General features: G+C 33.6%; 1 protein-coding gene across 6 annotated transcripts in view; it reads left to right on the forward strand.

The window, feature by feature from the left end:
* AGBL3 (AGBL carboxypeptidase 3) overlaps positions 1 to 15,522 on the forward strand; it is a 155,354-nt gene that overhangs the window by 48,441 nt on the left and 91,391 nt on the right. For 5 of the 6 annotated variants that reach the window (XM_054494618.1, XM_054494620.1, XM_054494621.2 and 2 more), the window contains 4 exons: positions 2,404 to 2,566; positions 9,054 to 9,180; positions 10,110 to 10,210; positions 10,435 to 10,547. In XM_054494618.1, the coding sequence (XP_054350593.1) occupies positions 2,404 to 2,566; positions 9,054 to 9,180; positions 10,110 to 10,210; positions 10,435 to 10,547 (504 nt within the window). Of the gene's footprint in view, positions 1 to 2,403; positions 2,567 to 9,053; positions 9,181 to 10,109; positions 10,211 to 10,434; positions 10,548 to 15,522 lie in introns of those variants that run through there. The other variant, XR_010126993.1, reaches the window with a different exon arrangement.

Consider the following 15,522-nt stretch of genomic DNA (forward strand, 5'->3'; position numbering starts at 1 on the left):
AATTTTGCTCCCACAATCTCATTCATTTTACTGTAACTTCTCAAGATAGTCTAACTACTTTATTTTTTCCCCGTTATTCACAACTGTGATTCTATACCCTTCTGTCATTATGCCACTGGATTCACTAACCTCCCCTTAAATAGTGAAACAGATTCTAGAATGTTTTGATGACTCGATGAAACTAATAAGCTCGCATATCCCAAATTTGGCTTCTTGCTAAAGATAATGGTAGCACTGATGTTTAAAATAATTTTATTTTTTTATAAATATATATATTTTATATACATGAAACCGTTGGCTTCTCTCTCTAGAAACTTTTAAATGTCAGTTAGTCTCTGATTGTCTTGTAAGAAGTTTAAGGCAGGAGTCTATTCAGCAGGTTTCTAAAAGACTTCCAAGAAAGAGAAATATCTTAATCCAGTTAATCATACACAGGTAAGTAGGATAAGAAGTCAGTCACGTGTGTGGAAAGGTGAGCAGCTGTAAGGATATATAAGATTAAGTATATTTAAAGCATATTAGAATAAGAGAGTAGATTTTTGTATAAAATACTTAGTATAACATAAGTAGAATATCTTTTTACCCATAAAGATACCTATGGGTAAAATCTTACACTAAGTATTTCTGTTTACCTATGGGTAAAAAGAAAATCCAAACTGTTTCTAAAGTTATTCAAATTAATGTAAGATGAGAGACCCTAATATCCTGTTTCACTTCAGAAGTAATACCATCTCTTTGGAAATTAATCTGTTAGAAGTAGAGTTCCTTTTGACTTGTTTATAAGAAACTGAAAGACTGAGGAATTTGTGGCTTAAAAATGTACAGCACGTTTCATATATAAGAACTTAACTTGATATTCATGCCTTATAATCTAGTTAGTTTTCTAGAAACTTGTAACTATCATTTAGTGGCTTTATATCAATCTTATGTTATCAATGAGAATTTATTAGGCAGCAAATAAGAAAAGGGCAATAAATTAACACATAATAAATTTTAGTTTGTAATTTCACTGTAGTTTAAAGCAGTATGGTTTCTAATAGAAGCAAAATGCTTTAAATGTTTATATTTTAGGTTTTAATATTTTTGTTACAAATGTAATATATTTCATAATATTATAAATACTATTGCTAACATTTTGGTGTTTATCTTTCCAGATATAGCAAATAGTATATGTAATTTTGATTAGTTAAGTAATAATCCTACTACCTTATCACCACGCTTTCTTACTTTTTAAAGCCCCTTCTATTAATATTAGTCATTTTATCAATCAGTTTGAGAGACTTATTTTTTATTTTGTTATTTTTATATTGAGTGTTAAATTATATAGACCAAAGGTGGTGCTCTTCAGGAATGTGTAATTTTTTTTTAGATATTTGTTAGAAATTTATCAGAAAAAGTCAATTCAAACTTTGGTACCATTTTTCTCAAAATAATAACTTAATCACCACACTAATCAAGGGTTAAATATTAATTGGTTTCAGCACCAAGTCATCAAGCACTCAATTTTTAACAAATATTTGGGTACTTATTATGTGCATAGCACTGTTCTAGATGATTTGAAGCATTCCCCATTCTTAATAAGCTTCAATATGAAAAATATAAAAACTTTTCTAGACAAGGGCCAAGCAAATGGTACCAATATCTTTAAGTGCTACCGAAGTTCAAAAAGAGAAAGCTCTGTGGCCTTGACAAATTAGAAAGGAAGTGAGACATGAGGTCAGTATTGAAGGATGGCAGGTAGTATTTACATCTACAAAGATAAAGAAAGAAGGTATTTCAGTCAGAAAGAAAATATGTGAAAGGTAATGGGCAAAGGCAAGAGTGAAAACATCAAAATAATAAAGCAGAGAGATCTTGTTGGAGAAAGTCTTGCGAGTAAGGTAAATTTTGTCCTTATAATGGAAGGCTACTGCATTCAGACTTTTTTTTTTTTTAGACGGAGTCTCACTCAACAGAGTGCAGTAATGCTATCTCCGCTCACTGCAACCTCTGCCTCCTGGGTTCAAGCAATTCTCCTGCCTCAGCCTCCCAAGTAGCTGGGATTACAGGCATGTGCCGCCACACACAGCTAATTTTTGTATTTTTAGTAGAGAGGTGGTTTCGCCACATTGGCCAGGCTGGTCTCAAACCCCTGACCTCAGGCGAACCACCTGCCTCAGTCTCCAAAAGCATTAGGATTACAGGCATGAGGCACTGTGCTCGGCCTGCATTCAGATATTTATATAGTTAATAAATTATTGTAGATTTTAAAAATTGTATATTAGTAATATGCGATATAGATAAGAGAAAGCTAGGATATAAGAAACTGTATTTATTTGGATATTACACTTATAAATCCATAGTTGTACCTATAGAAGAAAAATGCAGAGATAAAAGTTAGTAACTTATCTTTCTTCCTGGCAGACTGATGGAGAAACGAGAGGTTATTTTATACTGTGATCTTCATGGCCATAGTAGGAAAGAGAACATCTTCATGTATGGCTGTGATGGTAGTGACAGATCTAAGACATTATACTTACAGCAACGAATCTTCCCACTTATGCTAAGCAAAAATTGTCCAGATAAAGTAAGCACCTTTTAAGGTATTAACTTTTCCTTTATCAAATGTTGCCCATGTGAGATAGCAGAATGGCCCACGTGGATAATACTGTTCCAAACTGCTTTTTTTTTAGTTAGTTTGACCAGTTTATACAATTGACAATAAGAAAGCAACTATATAGAACTACTTAGTGAGCAATAATTTGAAAATATGGGGAAAAACGGCAAAAATGACCCCAACGTACCACCATAATACCACTGCTCTTTTACCTTTTGAAAGCTTCCTCTATTAGTCATTTTTATCAATCAACTTTAGGGTTTTTTTTATTGTTTTAATAGTCATTGAGTGCCTAAATTATACAGATTAATTTCTTAAGAAATGTGTATTCTTAAGAAATGTGTAACAGTTTCTTCAAAGTATTTATTAGAATTTTGCTAGGAAAAAACTTAATCCAATAACCAATATTTTAAAAATATATAGAAATTAGAATGAGAAAAGAATAAAGTATATTATTATTTTCACAAACTATGGAAATATTGGAGCCTCATTTACCAAGATGTGAAAATTATATTTTAATCATTCTTTAGGGAAAAGATGTTAACATAGCAAAGAAAATTCCTGCAGACTTTCCCTTAAGTTCTCAACCAATCAATTCAATTATAAAGGACTTACTGAGAAGAACTAATTGTCTTTTGGGGATAATTGGGGCCCAAAGACATAAAAAGGAAAGGATGATCTGATAAAAATAGCTATTTAAAGAAAGAACAGGTTTGTTCCCCAAAGAGGATTCATTTCCTCAGAAAGAAAGACAGGAAAACCCAACCCCATAGCTGAAGCTATTGCTATGTAAATTTATACTGTCAATACTCTTAGGTATAGTTTATTACTCCTATAAAATAATTCTGTGTTACTAAGATATTTTAATGTTTGTCTTTTGACATGCTTCTTAGGGTTTTAGATCTCTAAGCTGTTGTGCCTTAGATGAAATGGACCAATTTCTTGAATAACTCAAACCACCACTCTGCAGCTTAAACAGGTCTTCCACATCATCTAAAGGTTGCTTAAAACATAGAGGCTTCTATTTCTAGGTTTTCTGTTAAATGTTTCTTATAAAAATCTTTTTGGGCCGGACGCGGTGGCTCACGCCTGTAATCCTAGCACTTTGGGAGCCCGAGGCGGGTGGATCACGAGGTCAGGAGATCAAGACCATCCTGGCTAACACAGTGAAACCCCGTCTCTACTAAAACAAAAAATTAGCTGGGCTTGGTGGCAGGTGCCTGTAGTCCCAGCTACTCAGGAGGCTGAGGCAGGAGAATGGTGTGAACCCAGGAGGCGGAGCTTGCAGTGAGCCGAGATGGCGCCACTGCACTCCAGCCTGGACGATAGAGCGAGACTGTCCCAAAAAAAAAAAAAATCTTTTTGTGAAAATCCACAATTATAGTTGGAGATTTTAAATACCTCTTACATTAATCTGGAACTGGTAGATAGACAGTAGGCAAGGATCAACCAACTGGATTTGACATTTATAGGACACTCTACTAAACAGCAGAATACACATTATATTCAAATGCACATGGAACAGCACCAACATAAATCACATCCTGGTTTAAAACAAATACTAACAAATTTAAAATAATATCACACAAGTATGTTTTTAATCATAATGTGATTAGACTAAATCAATAAAAGAGGAAAATCTACAAACATGTAGATATTAAACCACATTTCTAAAAAATCCTTAGGCCTAAGAGGACCTCTTAAGGAACATTAGAATATAGTTTCACCTGAAAGAAAATGAAAATATGTAACATGAAATTTTATGAAATTCAGCTAAATAGTAGCACTTAGAAGAAAATGTATAGCAAGAAATGCTTATATTAGAAAAGAATAGGCTGGGTACAATGGCTCAAGCCTATAATCCCAGCACTTTGAGAGGCCGAAGTGGGCAGATCACTTGAGGTCAGGAGTTCAAGACCAACTTGACCAACATGGTGAAACCTTATCTCTACTAAAAATACAAAAATTAGCCAAGCATGGCAGTGTGCACCTGTAATCCCAGCTACTTGGGAGGCTGAGGCAGGAGGACTGTTTGAGCCCAGGAGGCAGAGGTTGCAGGGAGCCAAGGTCATACCACTGTACTCCAGCCTGGGCAACAGAGTGAGACTCCATCTCAAAAAAGAAAAGAACAGAGGTCTTGAATTAGTAATCTAAGTTTCCACATTAAGAATAGAAAAAGAAGAGTAAAATAAACCAAGCAGAAGGAAGCAGATAATAAAGACAAGCAGGTCAATGAAATTGGAAAATGAGAAACAATGAAAAAAAATCAATTAAGCAACATTTGTACTTGGAAAAGACTGGTAAAACTGATAAAACTTTACCAAGATTGATGAGAAAGTAGGAGGAAGAGAAGGGTAGGGGGGAGGCAATGATGGCACGACTTACCAATATCAAGAATGAAAGAGAGGTATCACTACAGACCCTGCAGGCATTAAAAGGACAATAAGGGGAAATTTCAATTCTATGCACATCAATTTAACAACTTAGATGAAATGAACCAATTCCTTGAAAACTACAGACTACCAAAACTCACCCAAGGTGAAATAATCTGAATAGTCCTGAAAAGCATTTCAAAAAGAAACTCCAGAAAACAAATATCCAGATCCAGCTGGATTCACTGAAGCATTCTACCAAAAATTTAAAGGCAGTCTTTCCCAGGATTACCATGATACCAACACAAGACAAAGATAGTACAAGAAAAGAAAACTACAGACTAATATCCCTCATGGACATAGATGCAAAAATCCTCACCAAAATATTAGCATATTAAATCCAGCAATATATAAAAAGAGTAATATACCATGACCAGATGGGGTTTATCCCAAAATATAAGGCTGGTTTCATATTTGAAAATTAATCATTGTAATCCACTATGTTCAAAGTTGAAAGAAGAAAAACTGTGTGATCTCATCAATTGATATAGAAAAAGTTTTTAACACAATTCAGCATCTTGTTATGAAAAAAAAAAAACTTTCAGCAAATAAGGAATAAAAGTGTACTTCCTTAACCTGATAAAGGACATCTACAAAAAACTCTACAGTTAACAACACAGTTGATGAAAGACTGAATGTTTTCTGCCCAAGGTCAGGAGGAAGACAAGAATGTCCACTCTTCCCCACTTCATGCAGCCTTGTACTGGAGCTTCTAACCACTTCAAAAAGGCAGAAGAAAGGAGAAGGCAGACAGATTGGAAAGAAGTAATGACAGTGGCACAATTATCTACACAGAAAATCGAAAGTGATCCACGCACACACACACACACCACACACACACACCACACACACACATACACACACACAGAACTAGAACTAACAAGGGAATTTAAGCAAGGTCGTAGGATACAAGATCAACCCACAAAAAACAATTGCATTTCTGTATACTCACAATGAAAAAACTGGAAACCAAAGTTAAAAACAATACCATTTTTATCATAGCTTCAAAATAAATACTTAGTTATAAATCTAACAAAATGTACAGATTCTATATGCTAAAGCCTTAAAAATGCTGATGAAATAAAACAAAGGCCCAAAGAAATGGAGACAACGTGCTGTATTATGGATTGGAAGACTAAACAAGTAAAATGTCAACTCCCCCAAGTTGATCTGTAGATTTAACAGAGTTTCAGACAAAATCACAGCATAATTGTTTATAGATATAAACAGGCTGATTCTAAGATGGATAAGGAAATGCAAAGGAACTAGAATAGGCAAAACAATTTTAAAAAATAAAGTTGAAGGAATCACACTATCAAATTTTATGACAGTATAAAACTACAGTAATAAAGATAGTATGTTAATAGGAACTGTGTAAACACCAAGAGCAGTGGTACAGAATAGCAAGTCTAGTAATAGACCCATATACATATGGCCTTTTGACAAAGGTGCACAGGAAATTTAATGGAGAAAGAAACCTTTAAATAAATATGTGTTGGAACAATTGGACATCCATCTAAAAAACAAAAAACTTTCACCTAACCCTCAAACCTTAAATGTAAAACTGTAAAACTTTTACAAGAAAACATAGAAGAAAATTTTTATGACATGGAATTAGACAAAAATTTCTTAGAAAATACCAAAAGCATTATCCATTGGATTGTAATGAACTGATAAATTGGACATCATCAAAATTAATCCTTTTGCTCTCTTAAAGATCCTCCTAAGTGAATACAAAGATAAGCTCCAGATAGAAGAAATTATTTTCAATCACATATCTCACAAAGAACTTTTATCCAGAATAACTCAGTAGTAATAAAACAAACAACCCAATTAAAAATGGCAATAATCTTATATACACACGTTTCCAAAAAGGATATGTGAAGGCAAATAAGCACATTAAAAGATGTTTGACATCAGTAGCCCTTAGGGAACTGCAAAGTAAAACCATGAGGAGATACAATTATACACCTTTAGAATTGCTAAAATAAAAATACTGACAGTCCCAAGTTCTAATAAGAATTTGGAGTAACTGGAACTCTCATACTATACATTTTTGTTGGGGATGCAAAATGGTATATCATTTTGAAAAGTAGTTTGTCAGTTTCTTATAAAGTAAATTGTACACTTATATGATCCAGCAATCCCATTCCTAGGTATTTACCCTAGAGAAATGAAAATGTACATTCATATATAAACCTGTACACACAAACATTTATAACAACGCTATCATAATTGCCAAAAGGTGCAAACAACCCAAAATGTCCTTTAACTGGTAAATGGATATACATTTTAGTACACCCATACAACGGAATAGTACTTGGCAATAAAAAGGAATGAATATTCACACATGCAACAACTTGAATAAATCCCAAAAGTATTAGGCTAAGTGAAAGAAGCCAGTCTCAGAAGATTACATTCTATATGATTCCATTTATATAGCAGTCTTGAAAAAGCAAATCTATAGTGACAGAGAGCAAATCAATGGTTGCCAGGGGTTAGAGGTGGCAGGAGGGTGTGACTATAACTATCCTATTAGGATAATAGAACTGCTCTGTATCTTGAGTGTGATGGTGGTTACAGGAATCTATATGTGTGTTAAAATTCATAAAATGAGGCTGGGCACAGTGGCCCACACCTGTAATCCCAGCACTTCGGAAGACCAAGGCAGGAGGATCACATGAGGCCAGGAATTTGAGACCAGCCTGGGCAATATAGCAAGACCTCATTTCTGTGAAAAAAATACAAAAATAGCTATGTATGGTGGTAAGTGCCTGTGGTCTCAGCTATTTGGGAAACTGAGGTAGGAGGATAGCTTTGAGCCCAGGAGTTTGAGACTGCAGTGAGCTATGATCGTACCACTGCACTCCAGCCTGGGTGACAGAGAGAGACCCTGTCTCAAAAACAAAAACAAAAAGATGCATAGAATGAACACAAAAAGTCAATTTTATTGTATGTTACTGAAAAAATAAAATTGCACCTCAAAAAATTACTTTGTAGACAATCTTTCAGGGCATAATTTCAAATGGTCTTTCATATGAAGATTAAGAATCTTTATTTTTGAACATCTCCAACACTAATCTTCATTCCTAACATGAATGAAGATTGAATCCCTTCCTATAACTTTTTTAAAAGTATAAAATTTTATCCCAACAGCATCAAGAATTAATCAACTTTTGGAAGCAACCTAAGTGTCCATTAGCAGATGAATGGATAAAGAAAATGTGGTACATATACAGAATGGGTACTATTCAGGCATAAAAAAGAATGAGATTCTGTCGTTTGCAACAACATGGATGGAACTGGAGATCATTGTGTTAAGTGAAATAAGCTAGGGACAGAAAGACAAAGTTTGCATGTTCTCACTTATTTGTGGGAGCTAAAAATTAAAACAATTGAACTTGTAGAGACAGAGAATAGAAGGATGGTTACTAGAAGCTAGGAAAGGTAGTGGGGGAGGGCAGAAGTGGAGATGGTTAATGGGTACAAAAAATAGAATAAGAACTAGTATTTGATGGCACAAGAGGGTGACTATAGTCAATAATAATTTAATTATACATTTTTTAAAAAGTAAAAGTATAATTGGATTATTTGTAACACAAAGGATAAATGCTTGAGGTGATGGATACCCCATTTACTCTGATGTGATTATTACACACTGCATACCTCTATCAAAATATCTCATGTACTCCCTGTATATATAAACCTACTATGTACCTGCAAAAATTAAAAATTAAAAAAGAACTTATTTTGAATATATATGTTACATAAAGATATATACATATCTTCCTATAAAAATAGAAAGTAAATTTTATTGCAGGAATTAGAATCTATAGTTCTCAGAAATGTGAACATATCATCCTTAAAATGAGGTATTTCCACTGGTCAAGAAATAAAAAGTAGCTCCTGAAGCTTTAGTGAGAATTATAGACTTTGCATAACCACTTTATTATTTTTAATACTACTTTCAAAAAAAGATATAGGTACCAGAACAACGAGTCTCATTTTTATTTGCTGCTTTTCAGTTTTCATTCTCAGCTTGCAAGTTTAATGTCCAGAAGAGCAAAGAAGGAACAGGAAGGGTGGTAATGTGGAAAATGGGAATCAGGAACAGCTTTACCATGGAGGCCACCTTTTGTGGATCTACTCTGGGTAAGACCAAGGGTTCTCATTCACAGCTCTCAAAGCTTTAAACCAAACATGTATAATTTAATGTAAATGTAACAGTACAGACAATAGCACTTTCTTCCTATTTAAATAATACTAATATTTAATCAATTCTATAAACAGGATGAATAAACTCTCACAATACGGTATCTCTATTTCATAATTTTCCTTTGTTTAGAAAGGAAGATTTAAGCATATAAACAGAATACTCTAATTGGTTGTTTCATATGGTAATCTTTAAATGCTTGTTATTTTTAAAGGGATATCTACAGATTTTTTAAAAATATTTTTTATTGGATTTGCTATTTGCAAGGCAAAATGGACTTTTGGGGGTCAATATATGTTTAAATGAAAGCACTTGGTTCCCTGAAAAAAAATTAAAAGTGTGCTTTGTAGTCCCATTTAAGAAATCTTTTAGTTACAGCTAGCATATCCTAACATGGTTAGAATACTCCATATTAAAATAATTGTCACATTATCAGAAAAATGTATCAACTTAAAGTGCTAGAAATCCACATATGTACTTTCCAGCTAGTTTTTAAAGCACTTTGATACTGATATAACATTATTTGGGACGATGAAAACCTTTTCTCATAAAATCTTTACATGAGTTTTTCTCAAAGTGATTATTACCACTGTTTCTAACTGGCAACCAAATATTCTATAACTGTCTTATTGAAGTTTTTTCTGCCTTTAAAACATGTACTAATGTGTGTTAAATCAGCTTTGGTCCAGATGGTGGAAAAGGAACAAGGGAAAGCAATGAGCTGTTAAATGACCTGCCCTGGAGAAGAAAATCTAAAGGACAGGATATGGAATCATATCAATGTTTTGTTTATACTGTTTTGCAATGTACCTGCTAAGAAAAATTATTAACTTACCCTCAAGGGTGGATAAACTTATTGATGTTTTAGGTAATAAACGAGGCACTCATTTCAGCACAAAAGACCTGGAATCAATGGGATATCATTTTTGTGATTCTCTCTTGGATTATTGTGATCCCGACCGGACCAAGGTAAGCAAAGTCCATTTGGTAATGCATCAGACTCCAGTCTATCAGACAACATAAGCTGACTACGGGCCTATGCAGTGTTTGCCTTTTAATGTCCCAACAGTGTTGTTGGGGTTTTGGCACTTAATTTCCCAGTAACAATTGTTCCAGGTGTCCATAAATACTCAAATAGTTTAATTAGGAAATAAAGTTATTTCATAATGAGCTCATTTATTACTTTTGCCTAGTATTATCGATGCCTGAAAGAATTAGAAGAAATGGAAAGACATATAACCCTGGAAAAAGTCTTTGAGGATTCAGACACACCTGTGATAGACATTACATTGGATGTAGAGTCTAGGTAACTCAAGGCTGCTGAAGTAATGCAATTTGTTGTGCTGTTTTACTATGTTCTTTATAATTATACCAGCATTTTATTGTCAATTCTCAACTGAAAATCCAACTGTAAGTGGTGGAAAATTTCTCCTATGCCCATTATTTTGGCCAGACCTCATTAAGACTTCATTATTTTATTCAAGTAACATGAACATTACTATGTACAGTGTACTGTGAATAGTGTGTGAAAGACCTATGAAATTGGTTTTTGTTTGGTTATTGTTTTCGTTTTTCTCTTTCTTTTTAATAGACTTTATTTTAGCTTTTTAGAGCAGTTTTAGATTCACAGCAAAATGGAAGGGGAAGTACAGAGAGTTCCTATATATTCCCTACCAGAGTGGTACTTATTTACAGTTAATGAGTCTGCAGTGACACGTCTTTATCATCCAAAGTCCATTGGATATATTAGGCTTCACTCTTGGTGTTAATTCTGCAGGTTTTGACAAATGTATAATATATGTATTCACTATTATAGTATCATACAGAGTATTTTCACTGTAAGGATTCACCCTAAGAATCCACTTATTCAACCATCTCTCCCTACTAACCCCTGGAAACCACAGACATTTTAAACTGTCTCCATAGTTTTGCCTTTTCCAGAATGGCATATAGGTAGAATCACACAGTATGTGGCCTTTTCAGGCTGGCTTCTTTCACTTAGTAATACGCATTTAAGTTTCTTCCATGTCTTTTCATGGCTTAAAAGCTCATTTATTTTTAGCACTCAGTAATATTCCATTGTCTGAATGTACCACAGTTTATATATCAGTTTACCTACTGAAGGACATCTTGGTTGCCTCCAAGTTTTGGCACTTATAAATAAAGTTGCTATATACATCCATGTGCAGGTTTTTGTGTAGACATAAGTCTTTGACTTCTTTGAGTAGATATCAAGGAGCATGGTTGCTAGACAGTATGATAAGAATATGTTTCGTGGCTTTTCTTCTTCCAGCATTGGAGTCGATTGTTACTTCTTTATTTTTTATTTTATTGTGGTAAGAACACAGTATGAGATATACCCTCTTAAATTATTAACTGTACAATATTTTATTATTTTTGATACAATACTGTAGAGCAGATCTCTAGAGTTTATTCATCTTGCTTATCTGAAAGTCCCATTCCCCTACTACCCTCTAGAAACCACCATTTGACTTTTATTTTATGAATTTGACATTTTAGATACTTCATAAAAGTGAAATCATACAGTATTTGTCTTTCTGTGATTGGCTTATTTCACTTAGTGTAATGTCCTCGCTGTTTATCCATGTTAACATATTGCAGAATTTTCTTCTTTTTTAAAGCTGAATAGGTATGCCGTATTTTCTTTATCCATTCATTTGTCAAAAGATATTTAGGTTGTTTCTATATATTGGCTATTGTGAATAGTGCTACGATAAAAATGGGAATGCTAATATCTAGATTTCAGTTCTTTTGGATAAATACCCAGAAGTAAGACTGCTGGATCATATGGCAGTTCTGTTTTTAGACTTTCTGAGGAACTTCTGTGCTGTTTTCAGTAGCAGCTGCACTGTTTTGTATTCCCACCACAGTGTACAAGGGTTTCAATTTCTCCACATTCTCCCTAACACTTGTCTTTTGGTTTTTTGATGACAGCCATCCTGACAGGCATGAGGTGATATCTCATTGTGTTTTAATTTGCATTTCCCTGATAAGCAATGTTGAGCACTTTTTCATATACCTGTTGACCAGTGTGTCTTATTGTAGAAATATCTATTCAAGTACTTAGCCCATTTTATGACAAAATCAGGTTATAGGGGTTTTTGCTATTGAGTTGAAGGAATTCCTTATATATTTTGTAGACTACCCCTTATCAGATGTATAGTTTGCACATATTTTTTTCCATTCTATAGGCCACTTTTTCACTCTATTGTTTCCTTGGTTGTACAGAAGCTTTTTAGTTTGATGTAGTCCCATATGTTTATTTTTGGGTTTGTTGCCTATGCTTTTGGTGTCGTATCTATGAAATCTTTGCGGAGATCAGTACCATGGAGCTTTTCCCCTACGTTTCTGGAAGTTTTATAGTTTCAGCTCTTATATTTAAGTGTTTAGCCCATTTTGAGTTGATTTTTTTGTATAGTATCCAATTTTATTCTTTTGCATGTGGATATCCAGTTTCCCACCATTATTTGTTGAAGATATTATTCTTTTCCCATTGTGTATCCTTGGCACCCTTATTGAAGATTATTTGGTCATATATGTGTGGTCTTATTTTGGGGCCCTGTATTCTATCCTGTAAGTATAGATGTCTCTCTTTGTCAGTGTCATACTCATTTGATTGCTGTAGCTTTGTAATATTAATTTGAAATCAGAGAAAGTGACGACTCCCGCTTTGTTCTTTTTTCTCAGGATTGATTTGATGTGGCTATTCATGGTCTTTGGTGTTTCCATATGAATCACAGAACTGTTTTTCCTATTTTTGTAAAAGGTGCCATTGGGATTTTGATAGTGATTGTATTGAATGTGTAGATCACTTTGAGTAGTATGGGCATTTTAACAATATTAAGTCTTCTGATCCACCAACAGGGGATGTCTTTCCATTTATTTCAGTCTTCTTTAATTTCTTTTATCAATGTTTTACAGTTTTCATTATACAAGTCTTAGGTTTATTCCTATTTTATTATTTCTGGTGCTATTGTAAATGGGATATTTTGTAAAATGGGATATTGTAAAAGGGGTATCACCTTTTCAGATAGTTCATTATTAGTATATAGAAACACAATGGATTTTTGTATGCAGATTTTGTAACCTGTAACTTTGTGAGTTTATTTATTAGTTCTCACAGTTGTTTTTTTTTTTAAATGGAGTCCATAGGGTTTTCTATATACATATATAAGATCATGTCCTCTGGAAACAGGAACAATTTTACTTCTTCATTGCCAGTTTACATGCCTTTTCATTCGTTCTCTTGCCTAATTGCTCTGGCTTGGACTTCCAGTATTATGTTGAATAGAAGTGGCAAGGTGAGCATCCTTGCCTTGTTCCTGATCTTAGAGTAAAAGCCTTCAGTTTTTTACCTTTAGTGGCAAAGTGAGCATCCTTGCCTTTTTCCTGATATTAGAGTAAAAGCCTTCAGTTTTTTACCTTTAATTATGCTGTTAGCTGTGGGCTTTTCATATATGGCCTATATTATGTTGAAGTACTTTCCTTCTATTCTTTGTTGAGGAAAGGATGTTGAATTTTGTCAGGTGCTTTTTCTCTATGGAGAGGATCATGGATTTTTATCCTTTATTCTGTTTGTATGGTTTATCACATTAATTGATTTGCATATATTGAGCCATACTTGCATCCCAGGGATAAATCCCACTTAGTCATGGTGGACAATCCTTTTAATGTGTTGTTACATTTAGTTTTCTAGTATTTTCTTGAGAATTTTTGTATCTGTGTTCATGAAGGATATTAGCCTGTGGCTTCCTTTTCTTCTGGTATCTTTGTCTACATCTTTGATATCAGGTTAATGTGAGCCTCTTAGTTCACTCTCCTGTTTGAGTTTGAGAAGGATTGGAATTATTCTTTAAACATTTTATATAATTCACCAATGAAGCCATCTAATCCTGGGCTTTCTTTGTTAGGAGAGTTTCGATTACTGATTCAATCTCCATAATAGTTATAGGCCTGTTCAGACTTTCTATTTATCCAAAATTTAGTCTTGGTAATTTGTATGTTTCTAGGCGTTTATCTGTTTCTTCCAGATTATTTAGATTGTTGTTATACAACTGTTCATAACAGTCTCTTATGATTCTTTTTATTTCTGTAGTACCAGCTATAAAGTCTCCTCTTTCATTTTTTATTTTATTTGAGTCTTCTCCATTTTTCATAATTAGTTTAGCTAAGAGTTTGTCAATTTTGGCTTTTCAAAAAACTAATTCTTAGTTTCGCTGATTTTTTTCTATTGTTTTTCTATTTTCTATTTTATTTCTGGTTTAATCTTTGTTTTTCCTTTCTTCTGCTAATTTTGGGCTTAGTTTGTTCTTTTCTATCTCCTCGAGGTATAAAATTAGGTTGTTTATTTGAGATCTTTATTCTTTTTTAAATATACACATTTATCACAATAAATTTCCCTCTTAGTACTGCTTTTGCTATATCCCATTAATTCTGGTATTTTATGTTTTCATTTTTGTCTCAAATTGTTCTTAGTTTCCTTTTTTATTTCTACTTTGACCCGATGATTGTTCAGGATTGTGCTGTTTAATTTCTTTACACTTGAGAATGTGAATATTCCAGTTTTCCTTCTGCTATTTATCTAGTTTCACCCCATTATGGTCAGTAATAATACTTGTTTGTTAAATTTGTTAAGGCTTATTTTGTGGCCTAACATGTGATCTATCCTGGAGAAAGTTCCAGATGTGCTTGAGAAGACCATGTAGCCTGCTGCTGTTGGGTACAATGTTCTGTATATGTCTGTTAGATCTATTTGGTCTATAATGTTGTTCAAGCCCTCTGTTTCCTTATTGATCATCTATGTTGACATTCTATTATTGAAATGAGGTATTGAAGTCTCCTGCTAGTATTGTATTGCCGTTTCTCTCTTCAGTTCTATATTTATAGATAAATATATAAATATATATGCTTTATATATTTAGGTGCTCTGATGTTGGCTGCATGTATATTTGTGATGGTTGTATCTTCCTAGTGGATTGGCCCTTTCATTTGTTATATCTTCCTAGTGGATTGACCCTTTTATCATTATATAATATCTTTCTTTGTCTCTCATGACAGTTTTTTACTTGAAGTCTATTTTATCTGATATAAGTATAGCTATTCTTGCTCTCTTTTAGTTACCATTTTAGCATGGAATATTTTCCCATCCCTTAATTCAGCCTATGTATTTCCTTAAATCTAAAGGGAGTATCTTGTAGATAGATTGTAGTTGGGTCCTCTTTTTTTAATCCGTTCAGCCATTCTGTGTCCTTAGATTGAGT

This window comes from Pongo pygmaeus, chromosome 6, assembly GCF_028885625.2.
Source record: "Pongo pygmaeus isolate AG05252 chromosome 6, NHGRI_mPonPyg2-v2.0_pri, whole genome shotgun sequence".
NCBI lineage: Eukaryota > Metazoa > Chordata > Mammalia > Primates > Hominidae > Pongo > Pongo pygmaeus.